The sequence below is a fragment of the Falco cherrug genome, chromosome 13 (genome assembly GCF_023634085.1).
Source record: "Falco cherrug isolate bFalChe1 chromosome 13, bFalChe1.pri, whole genome shotgun sequence".
Taxonomy (NCBI): domain Eukaryota; kingdom Metazoa; phylum Chordata; class Aves; order Falconiformes; family Falconidae; genus Falco; species Falco cherrug.
This window is the reverse complement of record NC_073709.1, coordinates 24,320,977-24,344,542: the sequence shown is the minus strand read 5'-3', so window position 1 is coordinate 24,344,542 and position 23,566 is coordinate 24,320,977. Positions and strand designations below refer to the sequence as shown.

General features: G+C 43.6%; 2 protein-coding genes across 2 annotated transcripts in view; both read right to left on the bottom strand.

Annotated features, from left to right (window-relative positions):
• Positions 1–800, bottom strand: part of VASH2 (vasohibin 2) — a 38,813-nt gene extending 38,013 nt beyond the window's left edge. The window contains exon 1 of the mRNA XM_027809180.2: positions 782–800. The gene's annotated coding sequence lies outside the window, so the exon portion shown is untranslated. The remainder of the gene's footprint in view (positions 1–781) is intronic.
• A 7,389-nt stretch (positions 801–8,189) lies between these two features.
• On the bottom strand, positions 8,190–22,984 carry FLVCR1 (FLVCR heme transporter 1). Its single transcript, XM_027809223.2, is given in 11 exon segments — positions 8,190–12,346; positions 13,675–13,742; positions 14,415–14,526; positions 14,745–14,850; positions 15,927–16,037; positions 17,189–17,292; positions 17,573–17,640; positions 17,946–18,086; positions 18,629–18,773; positions 22,156–22,293; positions 22,295–22,984. Coding segments are annotated over 11 exon segments (1,527 nt in total). The 5' UTR covers positions 22,766–22,984; the 3' UTR covers positions 8,190–12,283.
• Positions 22,985–23,566: the final 582 nt, after the last annotated feature.

Sequence of the window (23,566 nt, the reverse complement as noted above, 5' to 3'; positions counted from 1 at the left end):
TGGGTTTTGGAGCAGGATCCCAGGGGAAGTACAGTCCCTCTCTCCTTCAGGAATACAGAGGAGGCTGCACACTGGCAACATGTGGGAGCACTGAGATAAGCTCCAGATGGGAGCTGATGAAGCACAGAGACCCTGAGAGGCTGCAGCCACAGAGGAGAGGGCTCTCAAGGAGCACAGGGAGGCTCAGGCAAGGCAGTGCAAGGAAAGGGAGGCTGAGAACGTGTGCAGGTTCACTGGAGCAGAGCCAGGGGAAAGCTTGAAAATCTTTCAGACCTGGATCTTAGGACTAATGGGACTGTGCAGGTGGTGGCAGCCATGCGTGAACAGCCCAGGGGCACGCTGTGTGTGATAGAGCCTGGAGTGCTGGGATTGCATAGCAGAAAGTCATCATCAAGGATGCTGTTACACAAGCTGGGAGTCACCTATTATCCCAGAGCCTTGTTTGCTGGTGGAACAGGTAACTATGGCGAGGCTGCCTCAGCCTCTCTTAGTGCTGCTCCACCGCCCAGAGCAGCCAGAAACCCTCAGATCATGCTTTCCTACACCCACCCACTTCCTAGCCACCCCGAAAGGGTGAAGACCAGAGTGATGCTACATGCTTTGCAATTCAAAGCCTTCTGCACCCACCATGCCAGGGTGTGCTCCATGCCAGAGGGAGGGACTCTCCCTGGCCAGACAGATAAGGATCACGGCAAAGTTGGAACATCACAGCCTTGTCCATAGCAGCCCTTTGCAGCACCCAGACCCCTTCTGATCAGAACTGAAAGAAAAAATATCTTACCAGCTCCTCCTTGATGCTCAGGGCAAGTTGAACTCCCAGAGGCCAGCCAGTGTGTCCAAGACCAGCTGTGGGCTGGAGAGGCAGGGCAGAAATTAGCAGAGGTCCTGAAGCTAGCAGCAACTTTGGAACAACAGCCTAAGTGGATAAAAGCAGAGTCCCCAGTCCCTACAGCTAAGGGAAAGCCATAATTGCCCTCTTCTCAGCTATAAAGTAAGAGTAAAAATAGAAGAATGTTGTCTTGGTTTAACTAATACCAGAGAGGGTTTGGGCTATGAAGAGACATTTGGGTTGAGTAAGAGTAAGGTGGGATATGCAGCATGCCCTCCAGCATCCAATGCCTTTCACCTTGTGGGACTCACCTAATTTTGATACCATACCTCAGCAAACCCACCTTGTTCCCCGCTCCGTGTGCTGCCCTTCCTCTCACAACCAGGCTACTGCCCAGCCACTGCTCCAGACTGCCAGAGCCTTTTGATTTTGAAATTGAGCCACTTTTCATGGAGGTACCTTTCTAAAGCTAGCTCTGAGTAACACCTCGAACCTACAGCCTTGTTCCTAATGCAGTGCTTGTTGCTACCACAGCTGCCTTCTGGGTCAAAGGAACTAATTTGATCATAAAATAATGTAAGAGGGTTTTAACCTTCATTATTTCAAATTGCAGACTAATTTAAATGCAGCATTCAAAAGGCCCTGCAGCGCAATTACACAACCAGCTGGGGGAAAATTAATAGCTCTTAATTGTACCATGGTAGCAAGGCGATATCAGCATCAGCAGTTTTTCTAAGAAGATTTCTTCTCCAAAAGTGTCACCTCCACGCCCCCTCAAAGAGTCCCACTAGCCTTTTCCCCAGAAAGCATCTTCCTACAACGAATTCAGCCCTGACACAGAGCAAACCGTCACAGCCCTGTGGTATTTTACAAACACAGAGGCCATCAATTTATGTATTTATTTGGGCATATTTAGGAAATCACTTCCTCTATTACCCATTGTTTCCAAGCGGCCCTCGTTACTGGCTCAGTGCAGGTGCCAGGAGCGAGCAGGAAAAGGCTTCCCTGGCCAGCAGCCCCAGCCTGGCCCCAGGGCAGGGAGCTGCTGCCAGCCTGGGGAAGGACCTGCTGGCTTTGCTAGGGAATGGACCACTGGTGTGATGAGTGCCTGTGAGGTCCCAGGCACTGCCCATGCTCCCACTTCAGTGCTTCAAAATTCAGTGGTTTTCTCCTTTGCAGGTTCTCTAACAGCGCAGCTCCAGCCTTTTGTAAGGTCTTAGTAAGGCCTTGCTCCAACTCAGCTATCAGCAGCCCCGTGTTAAAATACATCCCATCATGAACAGGGATGCCACTCTATGCTGCCAGGGCACACAAATGACGCACCAAACCCAGAGGTGGAGCAAGACCGGCGGCAGTGCTACAGTAAAAGATGAGCCAGTTGGCAGATTGCTGCAGCCTGGCCCTCCAGCCCCTCTAGGCCAGGCCATATGGTGATTCACCTGGTCCCAGCCCACACCAGTGCCCTTCTTGGTGCCACCACCGTGCCTCAGAGCTGCTCTTGCTGCATTTGCTTTGGTGCCTCTGCAGACAGGCAGTGGGGAGCTGGCCCAGCAGCCCACCTAGCAGGGGCAGGAGATGCTGCTCACATTGTCCTATTCTCCCTAGAACAGCTGAGGTTTGCTTTTCTGCAAGAAGGGGCACTCAAATCTGCTGACATCCAAGGAGGGCTGGGAAGCAATAGCCAGGGAATGGTCTTACACCACCTGAGCAAAAGCTTGGCAGTTTTATCTTTTCACCTTTCCTTCCATCAGATGTAAACCAGTGGCAACACGACAGATCTAGACGTGTGCTCTTATGCAGATCAGCAAAAGCGGATGCTAAGCACTCCACACTCAGTCAGGGTGTCCCTGTACCAGCACTGAGCGTATGAAAGGCAGGCTGGTTACTGGTGGAGCAGGAAATATATCCAGTACCTCCAGCTGGCAGTGGTCCATGCAAAAGCCTGAAGCCTGGGTACCTTGTAAGTGTTCCCAGCTTGGGCAGCCTGTTCTACTAAAACCAAGCGATCGTGATGGCCTTTTCTGAATTTAGGAACCACTGTACAGCCAGAAAAGCAGCAGCTGTCCAAAATGGTTAATTCTACAAAGGTGCTTCAGCTTTTGCAGAAGGGAAGTAGGAAAACACAGGTGGAAAAAGTTTGCCTGCTGAAAGTGAATTGCATTATTGCTATGCAAACATAGCTGGTTTCCTGAAAAGACCATAGTGACCTCATCTGATCCTTGAAAAGTAAAATAAAACTTGTTTGTTTGGGGCTTTTTCCTAAACTGGAAGTCATACTGGAATGGAATTTGTTTAGCAATTAAATGCAAGGTTAAATTGTGATAAGGATGTAACCATGGTAATATGGGCATGGCTGTTGATGCAAGTTTGCAGGAGCAATTTGCGTAACCACAAAGAACAACTTTATGTATTCATCAATGTGATCACTGGGAAAATAAATATGTAAAGCAGACAAAAAAAATCCCAGCAAGCTATAAAAAGGGATGCTTGAGGGTGTGCATCCTTGAAGCTTTCCCCAAAGTAGCCCTTTCTGGAAACTCTTAACACACAAATTGTTTTGCAATAGTCTAGCAGGAAAAACAGCCGTCAGCTGCTTTGAGTTTAGCAATGAAGAACACTAGCAATATCTTTTGATTTCTGCCTGAGCAAGTCCAGGACCTCCTGCAGTAATCCTACTGCAGCAAATCATTACTGTGTTTATCTTAGACGGGTTTGTTTAACTGGGCTCCAACTCATAGCCTAATCCAACAAGCAAGATTTCCAGCATTTTAAAAAAAATAAATAATCAAAGTGGCATGAAAAGCCTATAAATCAGGCCTCCCCTAAAACTAGTTTGCAAGCTTTGTCTTTCCACCCCTACTGCAGGTCAGCATGTCCTACTTGGCCTGAGCTTTGCTGACAGCAAAATAAATAGCCTTTCCTCTTCCAAACTTCTTACAGTTGCTTCACTCCTATGTACAACTGGTAGCATCAGATACACATGATACTGTTGTTTCCAAGTGGTACAACATCAGCATCCCTGTTAGCCTGCCTTACTCTTCCCTTCTTGTTCCAAAGGTTCAGTCCCAAATATTGCTGTAGCTTGGGAAAATAATTACGTCACTACAGTCTGCTGTGAGGGTCTTACCTGCCAGCATATCACAATTTGGTCTCCACAGCACTGTGCTTATAAAAACAAGGAAACATTAACATAACTTTCCATAAATCCCAGCAATCCATCTTTTCTGGACTAGTTACTTCTTCTTTAACCTGTAGTCAGGGGGTAAACTACTCCGCGCAATCACTTTTTTCTCAGGGGAACTGCATAACAAAAGCACAGAGAGTAAAGAAAGGCAGTGGCTAAAAAAAAAAATATCTGCTACTAGAAACGAGATCTCTTTTCAGCAATCGCCAGCACCTGCAGCCCTTGTCACAGGGGAGCTGCCAGTGGTGGCACCAAAGGTAAGTCAGGATTTACCTCCGCTGCCAAGTGAGCATGAGTCATCCTTGCCTGCACGGAGAGGAGAGTACTGCAGCAAAACCTCTGCCTGCTGAAGATTAGAAGCACAGTTGTTGGTGCTGCTCAGAAAGCAACAGAATTCTGTTATGGGATACCCTGTGCCCTCTACGTTAGGAAACACTTTGAACGAATGTTGTCCTTATGTACTAAAGTTCCTCAAATGCATTGTCTTTCCTGGCAGTACCTGAAAGCAGACTAAAAAGTTATTAACAATAGAATGTGTCACAAGCCCAGAAACCACAAACCCTTGATTTTAGGTGCCATGTGAAACCTGCAAAGAGAAAAACGTGTGATACTGTTCTCAATGCGATGGTACTGCCAGATATCATCAGAACACTGATGAATTCATTAGGTTTTGATCTGAAGCACCACTTCAAGCACACCTGGAAGGCAGTGCCCTGCAGATTAAGATTCCCCCTCTCTTGAGAATGATTGAACAGTAGTCAGAACACTGCAGAAGTGTCTGAAGGCGACACTAAAGTTCAAATACCATGGTCATTTTAAAAACTTAAAGCTCATAAAGGAATTATAGTCATCTGGAGCAAAACAATTTTTTTCAGTCATCTTCATTATTTGCCATGACATGAATGCTATTCTTTTTCAGAGGTAACTGGCAAACTCAAGAAGCCTACAGAGAATTTTCCAACATTAAAATCAAAGCCAGGAACATCCTAAGCACGACCATGCAAGCTGCAGATTTCAAGGAGGCTCCATAACGCTCCTTTGATTCTTGCAGCTCAAGCCTGAGCAGATGGAGTAGGCTGGAGGGAAATCACACCGAGCACGGGGCGCTCTGCTCCCCAAAAGCTGATGGGCCTCCGTATCGCCTCTGGTATTCTGGTATCAGCCTGGTTTGGGTAACTTTGTCAAGCTTGTGAGGGCTCCTCTACCCTCCTGAAGCTTCTGTGGAGCACTGACAAGATGACAAATCATGGCATTTCTAGGTATTAGCTGCTAAGTGAATTCCGGGCTTTTAGCATTAGGCCCCTAAATGAATTTAAGTTGTTCTCTGGGAGCAGACAATAACACAAATGCAAGTCCCCTGGAGCCAGTCAATGATCCAAGGGTGAGTCATCCTCTCCCTAGTGGGACAATGCCTCTCCACTCAGCACAGGATGGAGGTTTTGCCTAACACCTGTAGGGTTGTTCAGAATTAGCCGATTAGTGATTCTGAAGAATTCAAGTTACCTTCCAGGAATTAACAGAAAAAACAGTATGCGAAGGCTTAGAAACTGCAGTTATAGCTTAGCTTCATTTCTTTTTCCCTTGGCAGCAGGTTGGACAATTTGACTTCTTAGAGAATAACTGACGTTGCACTCATCTGCAGTCCCTCTTCTACCATACCCAAACTAGTGATCAGCATCTGAGAAAGCTTAGCACTGTGCCGTTCTGAAAAAAGAGATTGGCAAGTTTCTGGTTCAGCCTAGTGCAGGCTAGGAAAACTTCTGAAGCCTTGAATACTTCCCTGGGATTTTTCCCAGCAATTTTCACAGTGCTATAAGAACCAACGTTAGCCCCTGATGTCCCTATGTCACGCCTGCTCACCAAGACCTTGGGGTTTAGTAGTTCCCTACCTAATTTTTGAAAGCCAAGCAGATGTGTGGTCATCAAACTAAAGTTCAATTTTTCTCCTACAAGTCAGTTGAAGAAAGAAACTTTTGAAATACTTTTCTAGGGTAACAGCAATTTCTCCATTAAGGAACACCTAGATAGAGAACTAAACTATCATCCAGAGATCCCATTCTCTTCAGTAGGTTAAGAACTTCTTACTTCTGAGTAAGAAGACTCAGGCAAAGCATTTCTTTCTAGCTGCTATGTCCAATAATGCAAATATTTTACTTAACTGACCGAGTCTCATCCCACATCCACAGACAAATACAGGTAAAATATAAAGAGATGAAACAGTAAGAAATTGCTATTACAGTGATAAAACAGACATTATACACCAAAGTCATCTAGGCAAGGAAAAAGCTGGCTTCTAATCATACCTTCCCATTTCCCAGAATCAGCTCACTGGGATGCACATTCACTGCCTCATCTCCAAAGCTGGTAACTCTGACCTGCAGCCACAACAGCAGCACTTCTGGGCTCACAGGCGGCATTCTTTAACCACAATTTCTTAAAAATAATTGTTTTCATGATAGTCTTCCATCTGCATGCAGTTTATAGCTTTTGCAGGGTCTTGTGTCTGTTTCTAGAACTTGTAACACAAGGCCATGATGCTGACAATGCCCTTTAGATATTATTTATTTTTTTTAATGGCCTAAGCATTGTTACAAGCAGAAGCACTTTACTGAGAAAACACTGGAAAATAGCACCCTGGAAGCTGAATTTTGACCACTACTGATATTAAGGAGGTATTAGCCAATTACAAATCAGTAACTACACCTAACCATTGCCAGTACTCAGCCTCGTTTTTACCGCAACATAGCTGATGAAGTCCTTTCTACAAAGTTCAGGATGTTATTGTTTTGTCTTCTGAAAGATATTGTTTAATTCAAGATGTAAATATTGATTTAGAACACAGTCAGATAAGGCTAGCTCATTGTGAAGCACAGCCAGAAGGAAATCCAACAAGCTTCCAAAAACCTTTCCCAGCCTAGGAAGCAGCTGAACTGTTAGGCACCTGCCTATTTGTCCATGCACAAACCGAATCACTTTCTGGCAGCGGTAACACCCATTAACTTTGGATACATAGGACCTCCTCCCAACTATAGAATCAATTATCTGACTAATCATAGTTAGGATGGTGTAACATCTCCCACTTACCTGATGAGGTTTCTAATGTTTTCTTTCAAGAAAGCCTGAGCAGCTTCCAAAAAAAAAAAAAAAAAAAAAATCAAACAAACAACCAAAGCCCCACAAACTTTAAGGCAATAGTAATTTGCTGTGATTGTTCCTTCCTAGATGCGGGAATGTTTAAATTACAGAGGTGAACGGGGATATAACCTGCAGCTTTCATAGAAATACTGCAAGAGGAATACCGCCCTGTAGTCCCGGTTGTAAAATAAAGAGCCCGTCTGAAAGTGCAACCCAGTGTTGAACTGGATGTTAGTGTTGTTTTATGACAAAAGGCTTGCATGTCCTGTGCTCGGCAGCACCTGCAACCTCTTTCTGTGAAGAATCTCTTACAGAAAAATACCTTAGAGATAATCCCAGTTTTGTGGAGAAGGGAGATTGAAAAACACCACCAAAACCCAGAGCATTTTCTTACAGCGATTCTGCTTTCTTTGAAGCAGGTTCCTCCAACTTACCCAGCTCCCAGCTGATGTGCTGGGCTTAACGCCTGAGGGTGAGTGACCGAACTCTTGCAGTGTTCACAAGGGTCCTTCTGTGCTCCCACTGAAGACCACTCTGGTTTTAGAAATAAAAGTTGGGCCATAACTGAATGTAATGTCTCATTCCATCCTCTCTAAGAAGTTATCCTACCCTCTGTCCCCAGATAATCCACAGCTGGGTGCTTCATTAAAATAATATTTGCACTACCCTTAAGGAGCTGCCTTTGGATTGCTCTGCTTTAGAAGTTAACAGCACTTTCTTTTCCTCAAAGATCTTTTCCAAAGCAAAGGAGGAGAAATCACTGTGCTAGAGCAGTGCAACTCAACTAATGATGCTAATAATTTAATTAGATGCCCTGAGAAAATTTCTCTGTAAGCCAATACTCCTGTGTACAATACATTTATATACCCTGCGTACATGCACTCTGCATATAAGCATGAATACATGTTTATTAATGACACAGTGTATCATTCACTTATAGATTTTTCCTACATTAAATGGCAGCTTCTAAGGAAAAAAATGAATCATTTTTAGACCATCAGTTGTAGCAGCAGCTGTCAAAAATGGTAATCTTATCTCCAATCAAGTTACACGTTATACACTTTATTAGTAACACATAATGGTAAGGAATAATGCCACCCACATATACACATACATACAATATTGCAATCCGAGAATATTCATAAGGAATTTTAATTGTCTCTTGAAAAAAAGAATGGGACACTAACAAAACCAAAATATTACAGAAAAAATATTTGCTCTCTTCATGAGAAGAACCAAGACATGAGCAGTAAATAACATGGGTCTTGACATGGAAATACATTTCTTAGGAATATTTTTTGCTGAATTCATTCTAGTTCATGCGTTAACATCCCCTCTCCTCACAGACTTCAGACTGAATGGTGGAGGGGGAAATCACCTGCAATACAATAACTTAGCTTGCCATCTGTGCATCATTAGTAGCCTATAACACTTAAGGTGATACATACACGTATTGAAAGACAGCAACCCAAAAGGTCAAGTTCCCATTCACGCAGGAAAACTCATGAGTTCACAAAATAGAAAACAAAAGCAATAAATTCTTACAGCTTAACCCAACTTCACTTGGTTGTAGACACACAAGATAGTCCAAATATTTCTCAAAAAGCATTTTTTCATTAGGCAACATGGGCTGGCATCTCTAATTACACACTCCAGTGATTGTCTCTGAAACAACAGACTGTCTTGAACAAAAAAGATGTCCAAGAGGATGAAGTTAGGAAAGCTCTATTAACGTGAAATGAATCCTAGGTATTCTTTCCACTCCTTCCCTTGCTCATTCTTCCTTGTAAAACATAGGCATTCAGCAATAGAAAGAGATGTTATTAAAGACAAGCACTCATCTACAAAATAAATGCTCTGAAGGACTTATCTACCAAGCTGAAGAAGAAAGCTCCTGATGGCAGCAGTTCCAGACTATGCCTGACAGGTCTGGTATTTTCACACCCAGCCAAAAGAAACGAGGATTTTAAGGCCATGTTAGGAATCCTAAATGAAAATGGGTCAATGTTCTCTGGGTCTCTCCCACTGAAGTTAGCAAAAGTTTAAAATGGTCTGGAAGAAACAAATGAAGAGTTATTTTAAAGGCTCATCTTTGAATCTTGTAGCTGTAAGTTAGCAATTACACATGCTGGTGGGCCCCTGGGAACCTGGGGGCAGCCCCCTTGCTCACCATGACATGAGTTCTCTTGCATCCTCTACAGTTCTCTTGAAGCTCTTCAAGGAAAAGCATATTGAAAAGCAAAAGCTGATGCATGGGACTTGAGATGCCTCTTCTCACTTTCCTACTCCATCCTCTCATAGTTGAGATGTAGAGCTGACACGACAGAAACCCTATTTCCAATTCCAGATGGACGTTTGATTGGGTGGATGTTGTTTGTTTAAAAAACAAAAATTAAAAGCAGAAAAATCAATGCCCCAACTACCCCAAATCTATTTCTGCCATGAGCTAGAACCTCAGTGTCTTGACAGACAGGTAAGATTATTGCATAAAATACTGGTTTGTTCTTTATTTGCTCTTTAGTTTGCTGCTCGGCCTTTTATTTAAATACTTAGAAATAGCTCACAGGTTTCCAACTTTCAAGCTCCTTTTAGAGGGGGAGTATCAAATCCAGGATGCAATTAAGCCTTCATTATTCGGAATATTTTCTTTCAAGGGACCCAGCAGGTTTTGCAGCATGCCAAAATCTTGTTTGGACCTTTTCAGAGGGTAGCCAAGTAATTTGGCAGAAGATAACAAACACAAGGAGCCAGAAGGGCTAGAGTATTTTTTCAATAATTGGCTGAACATAACTAAAGAGACTGGAAACGAGTAGTGAAGAAAGGAATTAGAAGAAAAAAGTTCAATCTTTGACCTTGAATAGTGTGTACTGGACGTCTTGGAAAGCATTCTGAATACTGCCAAAGACCTTCTACTGGACATTTGAAAACACTTCTCCAAAACTGCAAAAATATTATCTCGTTAAGATATTGCAACAGTGTAAGTCTAAAGCAACCACTGGCCATGAACACAAATATTTACTGAATCTGTATCTTGCTGAAGAACGTATATATTTTGGCACACATTATTACCATTTTTCCAAAGGGAAAACCCACCCACAGATACCAAAAGGCACAAACTTTCACTTTGCTCACTCAGGCTGAAAACGTATACACCCCATCATGGGGCAGCTTATATCAAAGTAAGTCATTAAATGTAAAGAACTGACATAATGAAAGCATCTCTACTTCCACTCCTATACTCTTGCCTGCTGTTTGAATATGTATGAGTTACTTTTCCTATATTCAGCTACCTCACCAGGGGACTCTTCCCACCGACCTGGCCTCTCCAGGAGCAGCAAGATCTGCCCATTTTCTCTGTAGCACTGGACCTGACAAAGAGACATAGATCCTTTTTGGAAAGGTGAGTGTTCCAAGCATGCTTAGCTTATCCTGACAGGCATATTGCCATTCAGCCTTCCCATGTCTGATGCATTTATCATACAAAATGTTAAATCAAGATCATCAAGTTTAGAGGCTAAGTTTAGAAAGCTAACTTTACAAGGTTCTTTTTCATAGAAAAGGATTCTCTAAATCTACAGTGAAACAAGAGAAAGAAAACTATTTAATGATACTTTTCATATTGAAAATTATTTTGGAGTTAAAAAGTTCCCCACGCCCAACTGTAACAATCCATGGAAAACTTCGAGTAGGGTTCCACCTTCTGGATGGCACTACATCTGTGGGAACTCAAAGAGACGGCATCACTGATGGTACTGAACCTGCAGGCTGAGCTTAAAGACTGCAAAAACTGAAATGTTTGCAAAAAGTCCACTAACTCAGGTCTGACACTTTCATTAATAGTAGGGCCTCAGTATTACTGTAGTGCCATCGGTTCTGTAGATGTAGATAGAGCACAGGGTAAAGGAGAGTATTTTCAGAAGCACTGCAGTGAGAAATCCACATCCCAAATTCATATAAATGTAGTAACACCAAGTGAGTGTTAATGAAGTCTGCTCCTTTTGTAGCTAAGAAGGACAATATAAACAGCAAATATTTCATCAAAGTGAAACGTCACTATTTTCCTTTCAGTCATCCTTACAGCTTTTAACAAACTGCAAAAGACATTAAGTTATATGAGCACAAAAATTTCACAGGACAAATGATACAACTCACAAAGCAGACAAATAAATGCAAAAAAGGATAGAACAAATATTCAGAGGTTTAACACACAAAATGGAATTTCTTCAGCAGCACTGATTAAACCCAAGATGAGGCAAGGATCTTTACAAAGTAAAGGCACCAGCTCTTTGTAAACACGTACTCCTCTCACTTTAACTGAGAAAGCACTCAAAATATTCTGTGGAGGCAACCTGTGCGGTAGTGTTCCATTGCCTATAAATACTTCACAGGAGAGATATCAAAGGCCTTTCCTCTCCTTTTTACTATATTTAACAAGAAAATTTTTTCTTCAGTTTATCTAGTGGAAAAGTCTTTAAATCTCCCCAGAAATGTTATAATGAATCTGTAAGACAGTGTTTTCTCTTATCTGCCCTCTGATATCTATCAAGAAGTTTCAAGGCAAGAGAAATTTCAGATGCCAGTATGAACCACACACATTTGCAGTCATCTCTTGTTTTCAGTATTGTGCTATAGACAGTTTCCCAGAAGGAACCAATGGCTTATATTAAAAATACAGATACATTTAAAAAAAAAAAAAAAAAAAAAAAAAGGAACTTGTGCACATCCTCCAGCTGTACAGCTACCTACTCTGACTTTTCAAATGCACTAGCAAAGACTGAACAAGAAAAGAAGATTAGATACTTCTGATCATGATAACTGTACTTCAGGATTCCAGATTTTTTGAAGTACGCATCCTGAATGTACACGTCTCCCTAGCGTGGAGAATATTCACACAGTTCTTTACTAATGAAACTGCAAAACTCAAAAACTGGTAAAATAAATACTCCATACAAAGGTGAATTGTTTGCATCTTGGACAAAAGGAACTGAGCATCTTCACAGTGTCCACTGCACAACTATCACAAATATCACCAAACACATTTTACTACTCATACACACAAATCCAGTGATTACGCTAATTGATGTTGTTCAGTATCCAACCAAGCTTGTGCGTTTCCAAGTCACCTTCTTTCAGCTTTATAAAGCTGACTGAATTTTTAATGTAGTACTTTCAGGTTCTACAGGACTGTCAACTGGTACCTGGAGAGGGGGAAAAAAAACCCGGGAATTAAGCTGTTATTCAACAGAAGCTATTCTCAACCTCAGTATTCCTGGGTAATTGCATACACTATTGGAGTCTAACCTAATAATTAATTAGCAAAATCAGGCATTTATAGAAAGCCTTATTTTCCTTTACCTTCTGTAATGAAAAAAAAACCAAACAAAAAAACCCAACAAAAAAACCCTACAGAATTGAGTTTCTTAGTGTAACTCTAAAGTATGTATTTACTGCATATAGATATTTATCATCTAGAGAATAACTTTCAGGTTTTTTTCTTCAATACATTTAAACACAGCAGAATCTTGCTGATCAAGGTTTGGTATCAAAGTGCTGTTGTACCTTATTAACACAGGCAGCTCTCTATTTATGGTAATAACAGGGCAAGGACTCCCGGCTTCTGTTACACCCTGGCTAATAAGTCATGGGCCACTGCCTATAGTCAGCATGTACATCCCCAAGACAGCCCCGACCCAGGCTGGTAAAGCTACAGGACGCCCAGCTGCAGAGGTTTCAGGTTCAAGTTAGCTCATATAGCACCAACTTGGAAGTTTCTGAACGTTATGCAGACAGTAACAGTGTGCACTTGATCACAGATGATCAAAAGCAAGACACCTACACATAAAAAGAAGCCTGACAGAGGATCTTGCAATACCCAACTCCAAAAAGCAGTTTCATTATCTTAATCCAAATGATCAAAAAACCCACAGCACTGAAAAAATGTTTCCACTGACAGCCTTATTTCTACAGGTAACGGTGACAATTTGGAAAAGCTGCTGAAACAGTCTTGGAACCGCCTGAACAGCTGAAAATGCTGCGCTCACTGTTTAAATTGAGAGGGTGCTCAGCAGAAGAGGAGACCCAGCTCTTCATGTACACAGGATAGAAACTGCAGCATGACTTCTGTTCACCAGACACTGACTTCACCTAAAAGGACTTCAGGTATTTTAAATAAAATATGTCATCTATAGCACAGCCTCCTAACCCAATACACAAAAAGGCTTTACAATTTACAATGCTACCTGCAAATATGAAAAAGCAAGATTCAAGCAGTAAAAGCAGAGATTAATATTAGCCACTTAAAATTCAAGAAAATCTGAGAGCAGAAGTCTTTTAGTTTTTTTCATGGGAGCTAAGGGGAGAAACAGATACCTGAGGGTACCATCCCATGTGGTTCTGTTGTTCCAAAACAGCATGGAAACAATCATAAGATTTGGTCAATTGTCTTTTGCTGTTAATATTATTATGCCAATAGAAGCCAAGCATTCAAGTACAGTAACACAATCATGGTAAGAGAGTCAGCACTTACAGCTTTAACATCCAAATTCATAATCCCTGAATTCACATTGTGTCTTCGCAATTCTGATTTTATTAAGGCTGAAACAAAAATGTAAAAAGAAAGCTGGTTCACAACTTTGCAATGACATGCATTTCAAGGGAAACACACAGTGCAAGCACATGGAAGCTGCTTTCAGCACATATTAAAATACCTGTGTTCGGTCTTTCACAATTTGAACTTACTGACAATTTGAACTCGCTCCTCACAAAGCACACGCAGAAAACTACAATAAAAGCTTTTAAACCATGAGTGCATAAAGCAAAGCTTATTTTAGCACTTTCAGTACATTTGTAAGTATCAGCGTAAGTCACAGGTACAGTTCAGGAACACATCAGCAGTTTCTTGCATTTGGAAAACTGCAAACTGTCTCCATTTATGTATTTGTTTACATTTATTATCCTACTCTGGAGACAGACATCTGCCTCGAATTCAAGACATGGCGACAGATGGCTGTCCATATATCAGCAATATTATCCTTTAAACAAAGGGTGTGCACACAGCAATTATTTGAAGTGAAAAACAAAGCAAAAAAACCCTTTCAATCAAACCCTGCCTGCATTTATAACTTTTGTCAGTCCAGACAGAAAGCCACATATTTAAATCCCAGATGTCTGAGACATCTAAAAACTACCCAGAAATTCACTATCTCAAAAAAGCTTCCACATTTTTACATTAAAGAGAACTCATTACTTACATTTCTGATTAATTACCTGTTAAGATAATGCCCACAAAAATCCAAGCACAAAGAAAGAGGTTTCCTGCACGAGGACTGTAGTCTGTTGTGAGCTTTCCTTGAACAAGCGTGAAGACAATTCCAAATATCTATAAACAAACAAATCATTTCATCAGGATCACATTGAAAACAGTCATCACTTTACCTTGCAAAGTTTCAGGTCACATCTTAAAATAACCAGATTAAAAAATTAAGGCTACAGCAACATGACAGAGACTTAGCAGCCAAGTTTGAGAAAGCCACCTTAGATTTGAGCAGAGTGGCTTTCCTGACCATTACTTCACTTGAAGAAATAAGATGATATAACCTGTGCTGATGCATTAAGGAGACCGGAGGAAGTGCCTTCAGATTCTGGGTATGTAATTTCCACAGCGAATTCAAACCCAAGTGGGAGATAGCCAGTCATGAAGAACCTGTTGAAGATAAGAGTAAGAGGGTGACAGGTGTGGCCTTCATCTATTACTACAGCTAAGAAAATCAAATGTAAACACATGGTATTAGGAATTAGCTGGTACTCTTAACTGTCTGTTTTCAAGACCTAACATGATCCAATACTTGTTTTGCCTGCTTCATTCCCCTGACCTCACCCAACCATTTTAGCTATACGTCTCTCTGTTTTGGACAAAGATGTTTTAACATATTTGTCCTGTTTCTCATAATAACCTGCACTCCACTCCTTACATATTAAACAACCTTCTCTGACCAGTCCACAAAACATTCCATAACTGAAGCCAATTACTTTCAAAATGAAAGACATACACAAACACCATCCTTTGATCAGCCCAAAGATCCATGCTGGAGGACAAAAAGAGACCATCAGTAGAGAGAGAGGCTGGACACTGGAATGTCTGCTAGCAAGTGCTGTGGAAGAAGCTGAGGCGACCGATAGGTGACAGAAAGAGCAGGGATTTAATGCAGTTGAGGTTGGTTGATTGATTAGTCATTAAACTGAAACTATCCAGACATTTCCGGCTCTACCTTGACTGCTGTGTCTCGATACAGCACTATTCCCCAAGCACCTTTTGGGGCTTTTAGATTACATATCTATGAGAAATGCTCATGCTCTTCTGAGCAAACAAAGCATCCAGCATGTTGCTTGGGTTATCAAAACATAGATTAATAAAAATGCACAGAAGCCAGCCTTCCTAGATTTGCTCAGTCAAACCCTAATCATTTATGAACTGGTCAACAGAAAGATTCAGCTTTACTGCAGACAACTTTTTGAATTCGAACCAAACAAACTGATCACATACAGACTTCTGTTAGGTCCATTAAAATCTTAAATGGAATTCACTGGAAAGTCAGTTACTTTTATATTTATTCTGATGTAACAAGATAAAACTCTAGTAAACCCTATCTGTACTGTGAGCTATAGGCATAGGTTGAGAGCATGGTGACAGAATATACATAGAATCATTTAGTTAAAACAGTTAAATATTGTTTCTGAACAGAACTGAAGTAACTCTTCCAGTCCTCTTTAAGTGCTCACCCAAGTACTCCTCCAGTCACGAACACTACTATAAGGTATCCGAGGTCCAGGGTGAAAGTAAATACAAGCAACCCAATGAATGAGAGAATGTAAACAATCAAAGTAGTTTGCCTGCAACCCAACCAAAAAAAAAGGAAAACAATTAACACTGTTAACATAAGGTCATAGCACATTGCTGAAGCATGGAAGAGTAACATAGACATTACTTACTCCCTAAAAACTGACATTCTACAGCTATAGAATTTGCTTTGTGTAATTCTGACTCAAATGTATCATGTAATGAGAATGTATCTCTTCCCAAACTATTGCCTTGGTTATACGACTGCTTCACTCAAGGCTACAGACACTTACTCAGACTCTTTAAAAGAGTGGACAACCACAGGAGATACTGTTACCTTAAGACTATTTTAGTTCTCCACTATACTGCACCTCTTGGCCATTCTGAAGTGCTGCCCATTTTGCAATACATGTGCAGCCAAATCGAACACCAGTAGCAATAAAAGTCAGCCTAAGAGGCAAGTCAAACAAATCTCATTACATTGTTCTATTTATTTGAAGTCTGGAATAAAGGATATCATCCAAAATATTAAAGCACACATCACTTATTTATAAGCCAACACACTAGCAAAACCAAAGCCTATCTACAGCATTAACGTCCATTAGGTTTCTAGAGCTCTTGCCCATAATGTACTAAGAGTCACAGGGGAGAACTACCCCAGCACAAGAAGCACTGCTGAGGGGCACCACACCATGGGTGATAGACCCAGAAGCTCCTACCCCAGAACAGAGTTCTACTCCACGGTCATCCCCTGAATTAACGCAATGTTATGCTTACTAATAGGACCAGGATTAGAATTAAAAAAATGAGAATCCATCAACTGCCTGTTTTACAAAACAATGCAGAGTAAGTTTTGAACCTTTATGCTTTCCTAGGAGAAGGAGTCCACTGGGCCACCCGGCCACTGTATGTAGGATATAAAGTGCTTTTCTTGTTAGCCTTACACTCCTGAAGAGATAGGAGTAGATGGAAAACCCCTTCGTATCTTTGCATTCTCTTCTCTCATTTCTTTGGGCCAAGAACCAGTAAGAGTTTCAAGCTTTTGCTGTAGCCTCAGAAACTAGTCTCCATCAAGGCCACTAAAAGATCACGGATGAACTGCACTTTATCTTCAGTTCACTTCAGCCCTTACGTCGCAGTATTTTTCTAATGCAATAGCACCGCTCTCCTACCCCTAACCCCATACATGCCTACCCACACTTACTTGTATGTTTTAGTGTAATCCAGCCACAAACCACAAATAATCGAACCCACCATTCCTGCCACCACCAGTGTCAAGCCAATTCTCCCAGCGTTCACTTCTTCTCCCTTTCAACAAATATTTATATGGTGCTCATTAATAACTCGCTTCCACTCAGAGTCAAGTTCAGACCTCTTGGCAGTCATAAGCGCAAACAAACATTCCTATGACTCCCACAGCTGTATGGTGCAAGAAACTGTAGGGGGGTATAAAGGAAACCAAATGTCCGAGCACACATAGCACCTTCATAATAATGAACATCACCTCTGCAAATGTACAGTTAAAAAAACAAAACCAAAACAAAACACACAAAAAAAAACCCACCCAAAGAAGATCCAAGAAACTTACCTCATAATGAGTTACTATCATCTGGTTTAATAACGTGGAGACAGAATAAAATGCCCCAGTCATAATACCTGCAGTACCAAAAGAAAAGCTTCAGTCATTCCAGGGGTACACACACAGATCTGCTACCCTAGAGTTAATCTTCTGATATTTAAGACTCACGTTAGAGGCAAAACTTTTTATCTGCCAAGTAAAATCTCTTCACCAGGCCTTTAAATGGTATTTTGAATCCTGCCGGATTTTCCAGCATTGGCTGCTGAGTAAGTAAAAGTTTGACCCTCCCTTCCCCATAAAAAAAACCACAACTAAAATACGATGTACTTTTAGCACACATTTGAACTGTTCTGCCAGACTACAGCCAGACAGCACCACTCACCGTAACTGATCAGCAAAAGTACAAATGGAGCATTTTTGAACAAGTTAATAATCGACTGCTTGTAGGAATAATCCTCAGGAGGCATAGTTTGCAGGACTGCTTGAGAGTGACTAGGAGGGTATTTTGGCTTTTCTTCAAACACTGGGGAAAAAGAAGGAGGAACAATTTTGATTTGTCTTTATCAGACTAATGCTTTTTCTTTTTGAAGTGTTTCAGCTTGATGAATTTCAGAATATTAACTTTTTTTTAACACTTCCATGAAAAAAATGTTCTAGATGTCCTCATGGAAGAATCAAGTCACAGCCACAAAGGGCGTGCTAACTATTTGGTCACAGCTGATTGCTACCAACTTAAGAGTCACAGACAGACTTCATCTGCAATGTGTCTAGACACTACACACTAGTGTCTGAATGTTAAGGTTAACAGAGAGAATTCAAATTGTATCATAAGGTTTTTCTAGCAAAAAGCCTAAGCTGCCTAAATATTCTGAGAGATGTCACCCCATGTGAAGAAGCAACATACAGTAAACTACTTGTCACTTAACCCTGGCACAACAGGTAAGTGAACACAAGTAAATTGGAGAAAACATAATCTCAACTACTTTGAGCAAAGCCAGATGCTTTAAGAGATGTGCTAAACACCCCCTACAGTCACCGTTTAAATTGCAAGAACAGCACACTTACCAACCCCTGTTAAGAAGAACAAAAGCGTGGAAACTATTGCTGTGCCGTAGAACATGATGCTGATGTTATGTGCCATTAGATCAATATCGTCAGGCGTATTTGGAACCAAAACAGGCGGCAACAAAAAGCCAATCGCAGTGCCAAGCTGCAAAGCAAGAAAAGAAAACCCAAAATCATTTTCCTGTGAACATAAAAATTAACAGAAAAGAAAATCCTTACCAGGTAGAATTCTGAATTTGTATCATAATAAGTATTAATAAAACTATGAAGGAAACGTGTTCCTTTAGTATTATACTTCTGAGCCATTTGCTGTCAATGGCATTTCACAGTCAGGTCATAGAATCATAGAATGGTTTGGGTTGGAAGGAACCTTGAAGACCACCTGTACCAACCCCCTGCCACGGGCAGGGGCACCTTCCACTAGACCAGGCTGCTCAAAGCCCCATCCAACCTGGCCCTGAACACTTCCAGGGATGGGGCATCCACAGCTGCTCTGGGCAACTCGTTCCAGTGCCTCACCAGCCTCACAGTGAAGAATTTCTTCCTTTTCTCTAATCTAAAGCTCCCCTCTTTCACATCTTCCATAATTCAGGTTTTAACCTTTCTACTTCTGAATTAAACTGCAATACTATACCTAGTATATAACACATTTAACAACTAAGCATTAAGGATTTTTTTTCAGAAGAATCTTTCACAGCAAAACACTGTGCATGTCCATAAATACTGCAACTGAATGCCTAGAACATTCCAGCTACTCTTTAGAAACACTCCTCTCGATGTCACGATCCTGCCACTACAGTAACAGACTGACAAGCAAGGTTTATTGCAGAACTGATAAAGCAAAGAAGAGCAAGAGAAAAGGAGCATCCTTATCAACAAACACAAAACCAAAACCTACATCTGCCATTATTGCTGAGGAAACAAAGGAGAATCACACAATATAGTAGTAATCCGTTTGTATCTGGAGTCAATTCCAACGTAGCAACTGATTTTGTATGAAAAAGAGACAAAAACCAAGAACTGAAATTTTTAGTGCGTAGAGATAGATAGAAGGAAAAAGAAAAAAACTATGAAGGAACAAGAGTCTTGGACTACTCTCTAATTTCTCTCTGCTGCTCCTCCAAAACTAAACTGCATTTTAAAGTGTTAGAAAAATGTTATTTTTTTAAACTAAAAACCCCTGCATCTATTTCAGGTAAAAGATTTTTAAAAAAAAGCACCAAAGACTGTTAAGAGTAGCAAGTCCAACACTCAGAAACCACTCAACACAAAGGTGTGCCAATGTGGATACAAAGTGCCCTTTGTGTGTATGCCCAACGCAGCTTTCGCTGCCTTTTTTTTTTTTTCCCTGCAAAAACCATCAGTTTTACACTGAATCCAGTGCTCACCTGAAGAATTTGTCTTTTTATTCTCACCCTTCAGTATATGAACCCTAACAAACATGAACTGAGCACACAATTACTCTTTTACTTTAGATATGTTTTTTCCTCCCCCAGAGTGAGCCTACACAGTGCCCACAATATTCCAAGAAAGTCACGCGATACCATTTTTCACCTTTTACACCCAGAGAGGCTAAGGCCAGAAGGATAGAGATCTGGTATGCCCAGTTTGAGATGCTGAATACTTGTGGAAATAACCCTTGACGGGTACATCACTGCATTCCCAGTGATTTGTGTTTCAACTGCAAATAATCAGCATCTCAAGAGATAATGGGTGCGATCTGACTTTCGATAAATACTCTGTCCCTCCCCTTTGTGCGGTCCCAGCCCTGTTTGCTGTAGCGATGAAGTTATGCAAAGTACCTGACAAGAAACTGGCTGACCAACAGCCCAGTTAGTTATAGCAACTTCATTCTGGTACGTTGTGCAATTAACCAATTACAGTGCGACTGTATTGTAATGTGTATGCAGGAGTGAACTGCATTGGGATACACAGACAACATTACCTCCAACTTCTGAGGTCTAATTTGGTGTTTCACGCCCTTTTCAATCTAGCTTTCTAGAGTGCTTTTTTTTTTAAGAAAGTAAAAACTGAGGACAGAGAAATTCTGTTGTTTGACACCACGAGACACAAGCAGGACTGGGATATTAAGACCTACACAGCACGAAGCTCTGAGCCAGCAGGGTACCACAGAGCTACAGAATAAGCCATTATCCTTTGTGAAGGGCTGCCACAGGGAGATGAAATGCACCTTTGTCAGTGCGTTTCACAGGTGTTTCCCTGGCAGAGGACCATCAAGCATGTCAGCACATCAAGATCTGTCCTAGCTTCTGGAAGGGAATATGCTCCAGAACTAAGGTTTGGGGTTTTTACATCTCTGCTCCAGTTTTCCTTGCCCATCTTTCTCATGGTTCCTACCTGCACAGCCCCTGCACACCTGCTTCTGTCCTGCACCGCTCCAACTCCCCCATCTCAGCATCTGAGCAAAGCACCAGTTTCAGACTCCAAGTTGCATCCTTGGCACTGTACTGTGGAACTGAAGTCTCAGTAACTCCTTGCTATTGGGATGACTGGTGCGTGTCTGAAAGAGTGGATTTAGCTGCCAAAGAAACCTTTAACCTGATTCCAGGTCATAGATGCAACATTTTTGCTCAACTGCTAAAACAACCAACAAACAACTCCCAAAGTCTTCAGTCCAAAGGGACAGCTGACTTGTCCACTGGAAGACTTCAATGTAAAAAAAAAATTGGTTTAGATAAGCATTGGTAAAACCCTCAGCATCCAGGTACAAGCTAATGAGCAACCCTAACTGTAAATATGTAACGTTACTATTACCACTGTAATAATCCAAAGTGCACAAACATAAAATCATTAGACTCACCCAAGGAAAAACAAATCCCCTATTACCTTAATAAAACCATACCTAAGACCTCAGCCTTCACCAGCAATGTCGACTGGAATCTTAACATATTGTTGGCACAAAAAAGCAGGGACAGTAGCAGGGGGCTGGAACAAGGCTATGGGAACAAAAAACCCATCGGTATCATATCCTCACCCGTGCTTTCAGATACACCTGTTCCAGCTCTCTGAAACCAGCCAGGACCAGCAAGCTCAAGGAAATGCATGATTGTTAACAGCTGCCCACAGTGACATGAACTACCCCAGCGCTACAGAAAACTCAGAAAACTTCACAAGTGGGACACTGGGGCTCTCTGTGAAAGTTCATGTACTTTACACCCCTCCAACCTGGGGGTGGATTCAGTCTGATGAGTGATGCAAGAGGCAAGATGTCTCATGCAAGAGCAAGAGAAAGCAGAGCAGGATGACTTCTGAAAAGGGTCTCAACCGATGTACTGCAGGTGGCTGACAGAAGTGCATGAGCTGCTGCTCACTGCCAGAGTCCTGCAAAGCCCAGCCGGCTGCGATGGAACATCACCTCCATCACTCTTCCTCTCTCCAGCGCTGCCCCATAACCCTTTCCTGAAGAATGCTATTTCCCCACTTGAAACGGCTCAGTTTTAACTCAACGCCACACCAGGCTAAGGTGGCCCACATCCCCCCAGCCTCCCTTGCCCCTCTGCCCCTACCTGGTTGCCCAGCACCGCCACGGCGCAGGCAGTGGAGACCTCGGTGGGGCCGAACCAGACGGAGGCGATGCGTGAGGGCAGCCCCAGGATGAAGACCTGGGCGACGGCGCAGACGGCCTGGGCTGCCAGGGTGAGGGGGGTAGCGGCCGGGGGCCAGGCTGGCACACTTGAGCCAGGCGCCCAGGCCGTTGAGGCCAGCGCCCAGCAGGGCGGTGAGGCGCAGGCCGCGGGCATCCAGCAGCCAGGTGGCGGGCAGGATCAGCGGCACGTAGGCCACCATGTAGACCATGGAGAGCCAGTCTATCTGCGTGAAGGAGACGCCGTAGAAGCCGGCGAAGACGTTGCTGAGGATGCTGTACTGGATCCACTGGAAAGCGTTCACCAGCGAGTAGCAGCTGAAGACGGCCAGCACCGCCAGGCGCCGCCGCGACAGGCGCGTCTCGGGCGGGCCGCCCGCCGCCAGCATGGCCTCGGCCTCGGCCGCCCGCTCGCCCGCCGCCTCCTTGCCGGGCAGGAAGCCGTTGCAGCGCTGCAGAGCGGGCACGGCGGCGGCCGCCGGCATCTCCGCGCTCTCCCCCTCCGCCTCCTCCTCGCCGCCCTCCTCCACCATCTCGGCCGTCTCCCCACCCAGCTTCCCCGGCGGCGGCGGCGGCGGGCGCAGCCCGGCTCTGCCTGCCAAGGTCACCTGTCTCTCCGGCTGCGGCCCCGCCACCGAGCCCACGCCGCCGCGCCACGGGGCGGAGCGGAGCGGGAGGCGGCCCCGGGGCGGGCGGAGAGGGCGCGCCGGGAGGGGCGGCTGGGGCGGCGCGGCGGTGCGTGGCTCGGTGCCTGTGCTGGGCAGTCCACACGCACGCACGCAATGCGCGCACGCACACACACTTCCCACAGTCCTTTAAACGGAACCGATAGAGCCTGTCCGTGCGGGTGACTGCCCGTACGGAGACGGGAACGATGTACATAACCCCCACGACACCCCCGAGGAAGGCGCATGACCTCACCCCGCAACGGCTCTCCCGGCCGGCGCGCCCCGCACAGCCCGGGCCGAGCGGCCCCAGGCCCGGCTGCCACCTGCCCCCCCGCCTGTCCCGCGGGCACAGGGGCCCGCAGCGCTGCCCGCACCCTCAGGGGCGACCCCTGCCCTTGCCCTGCCACAGCGAGACCTGCCTCTCGGCAGGATGCAGAGGAGCGCGCTGAGGTGACACGGGGCGGCTGGGCAGGGCCATGGGCCGGCCTGGCAGGGCAGGGCAGCCAGGACGGGCACAGCGCGGGGGGCTGCAGGCCGCCCCAGCCCCTCGTGGCCTCCAGAGCCGCAGGCGGCACGTTCCTCGTATCCACCAGCCTCTGACGTTTGATTTGATGCGTACCCCAGACAACTGCCCGTCGGGGTGACGCGTGGAGGCGGTTAGCTGCC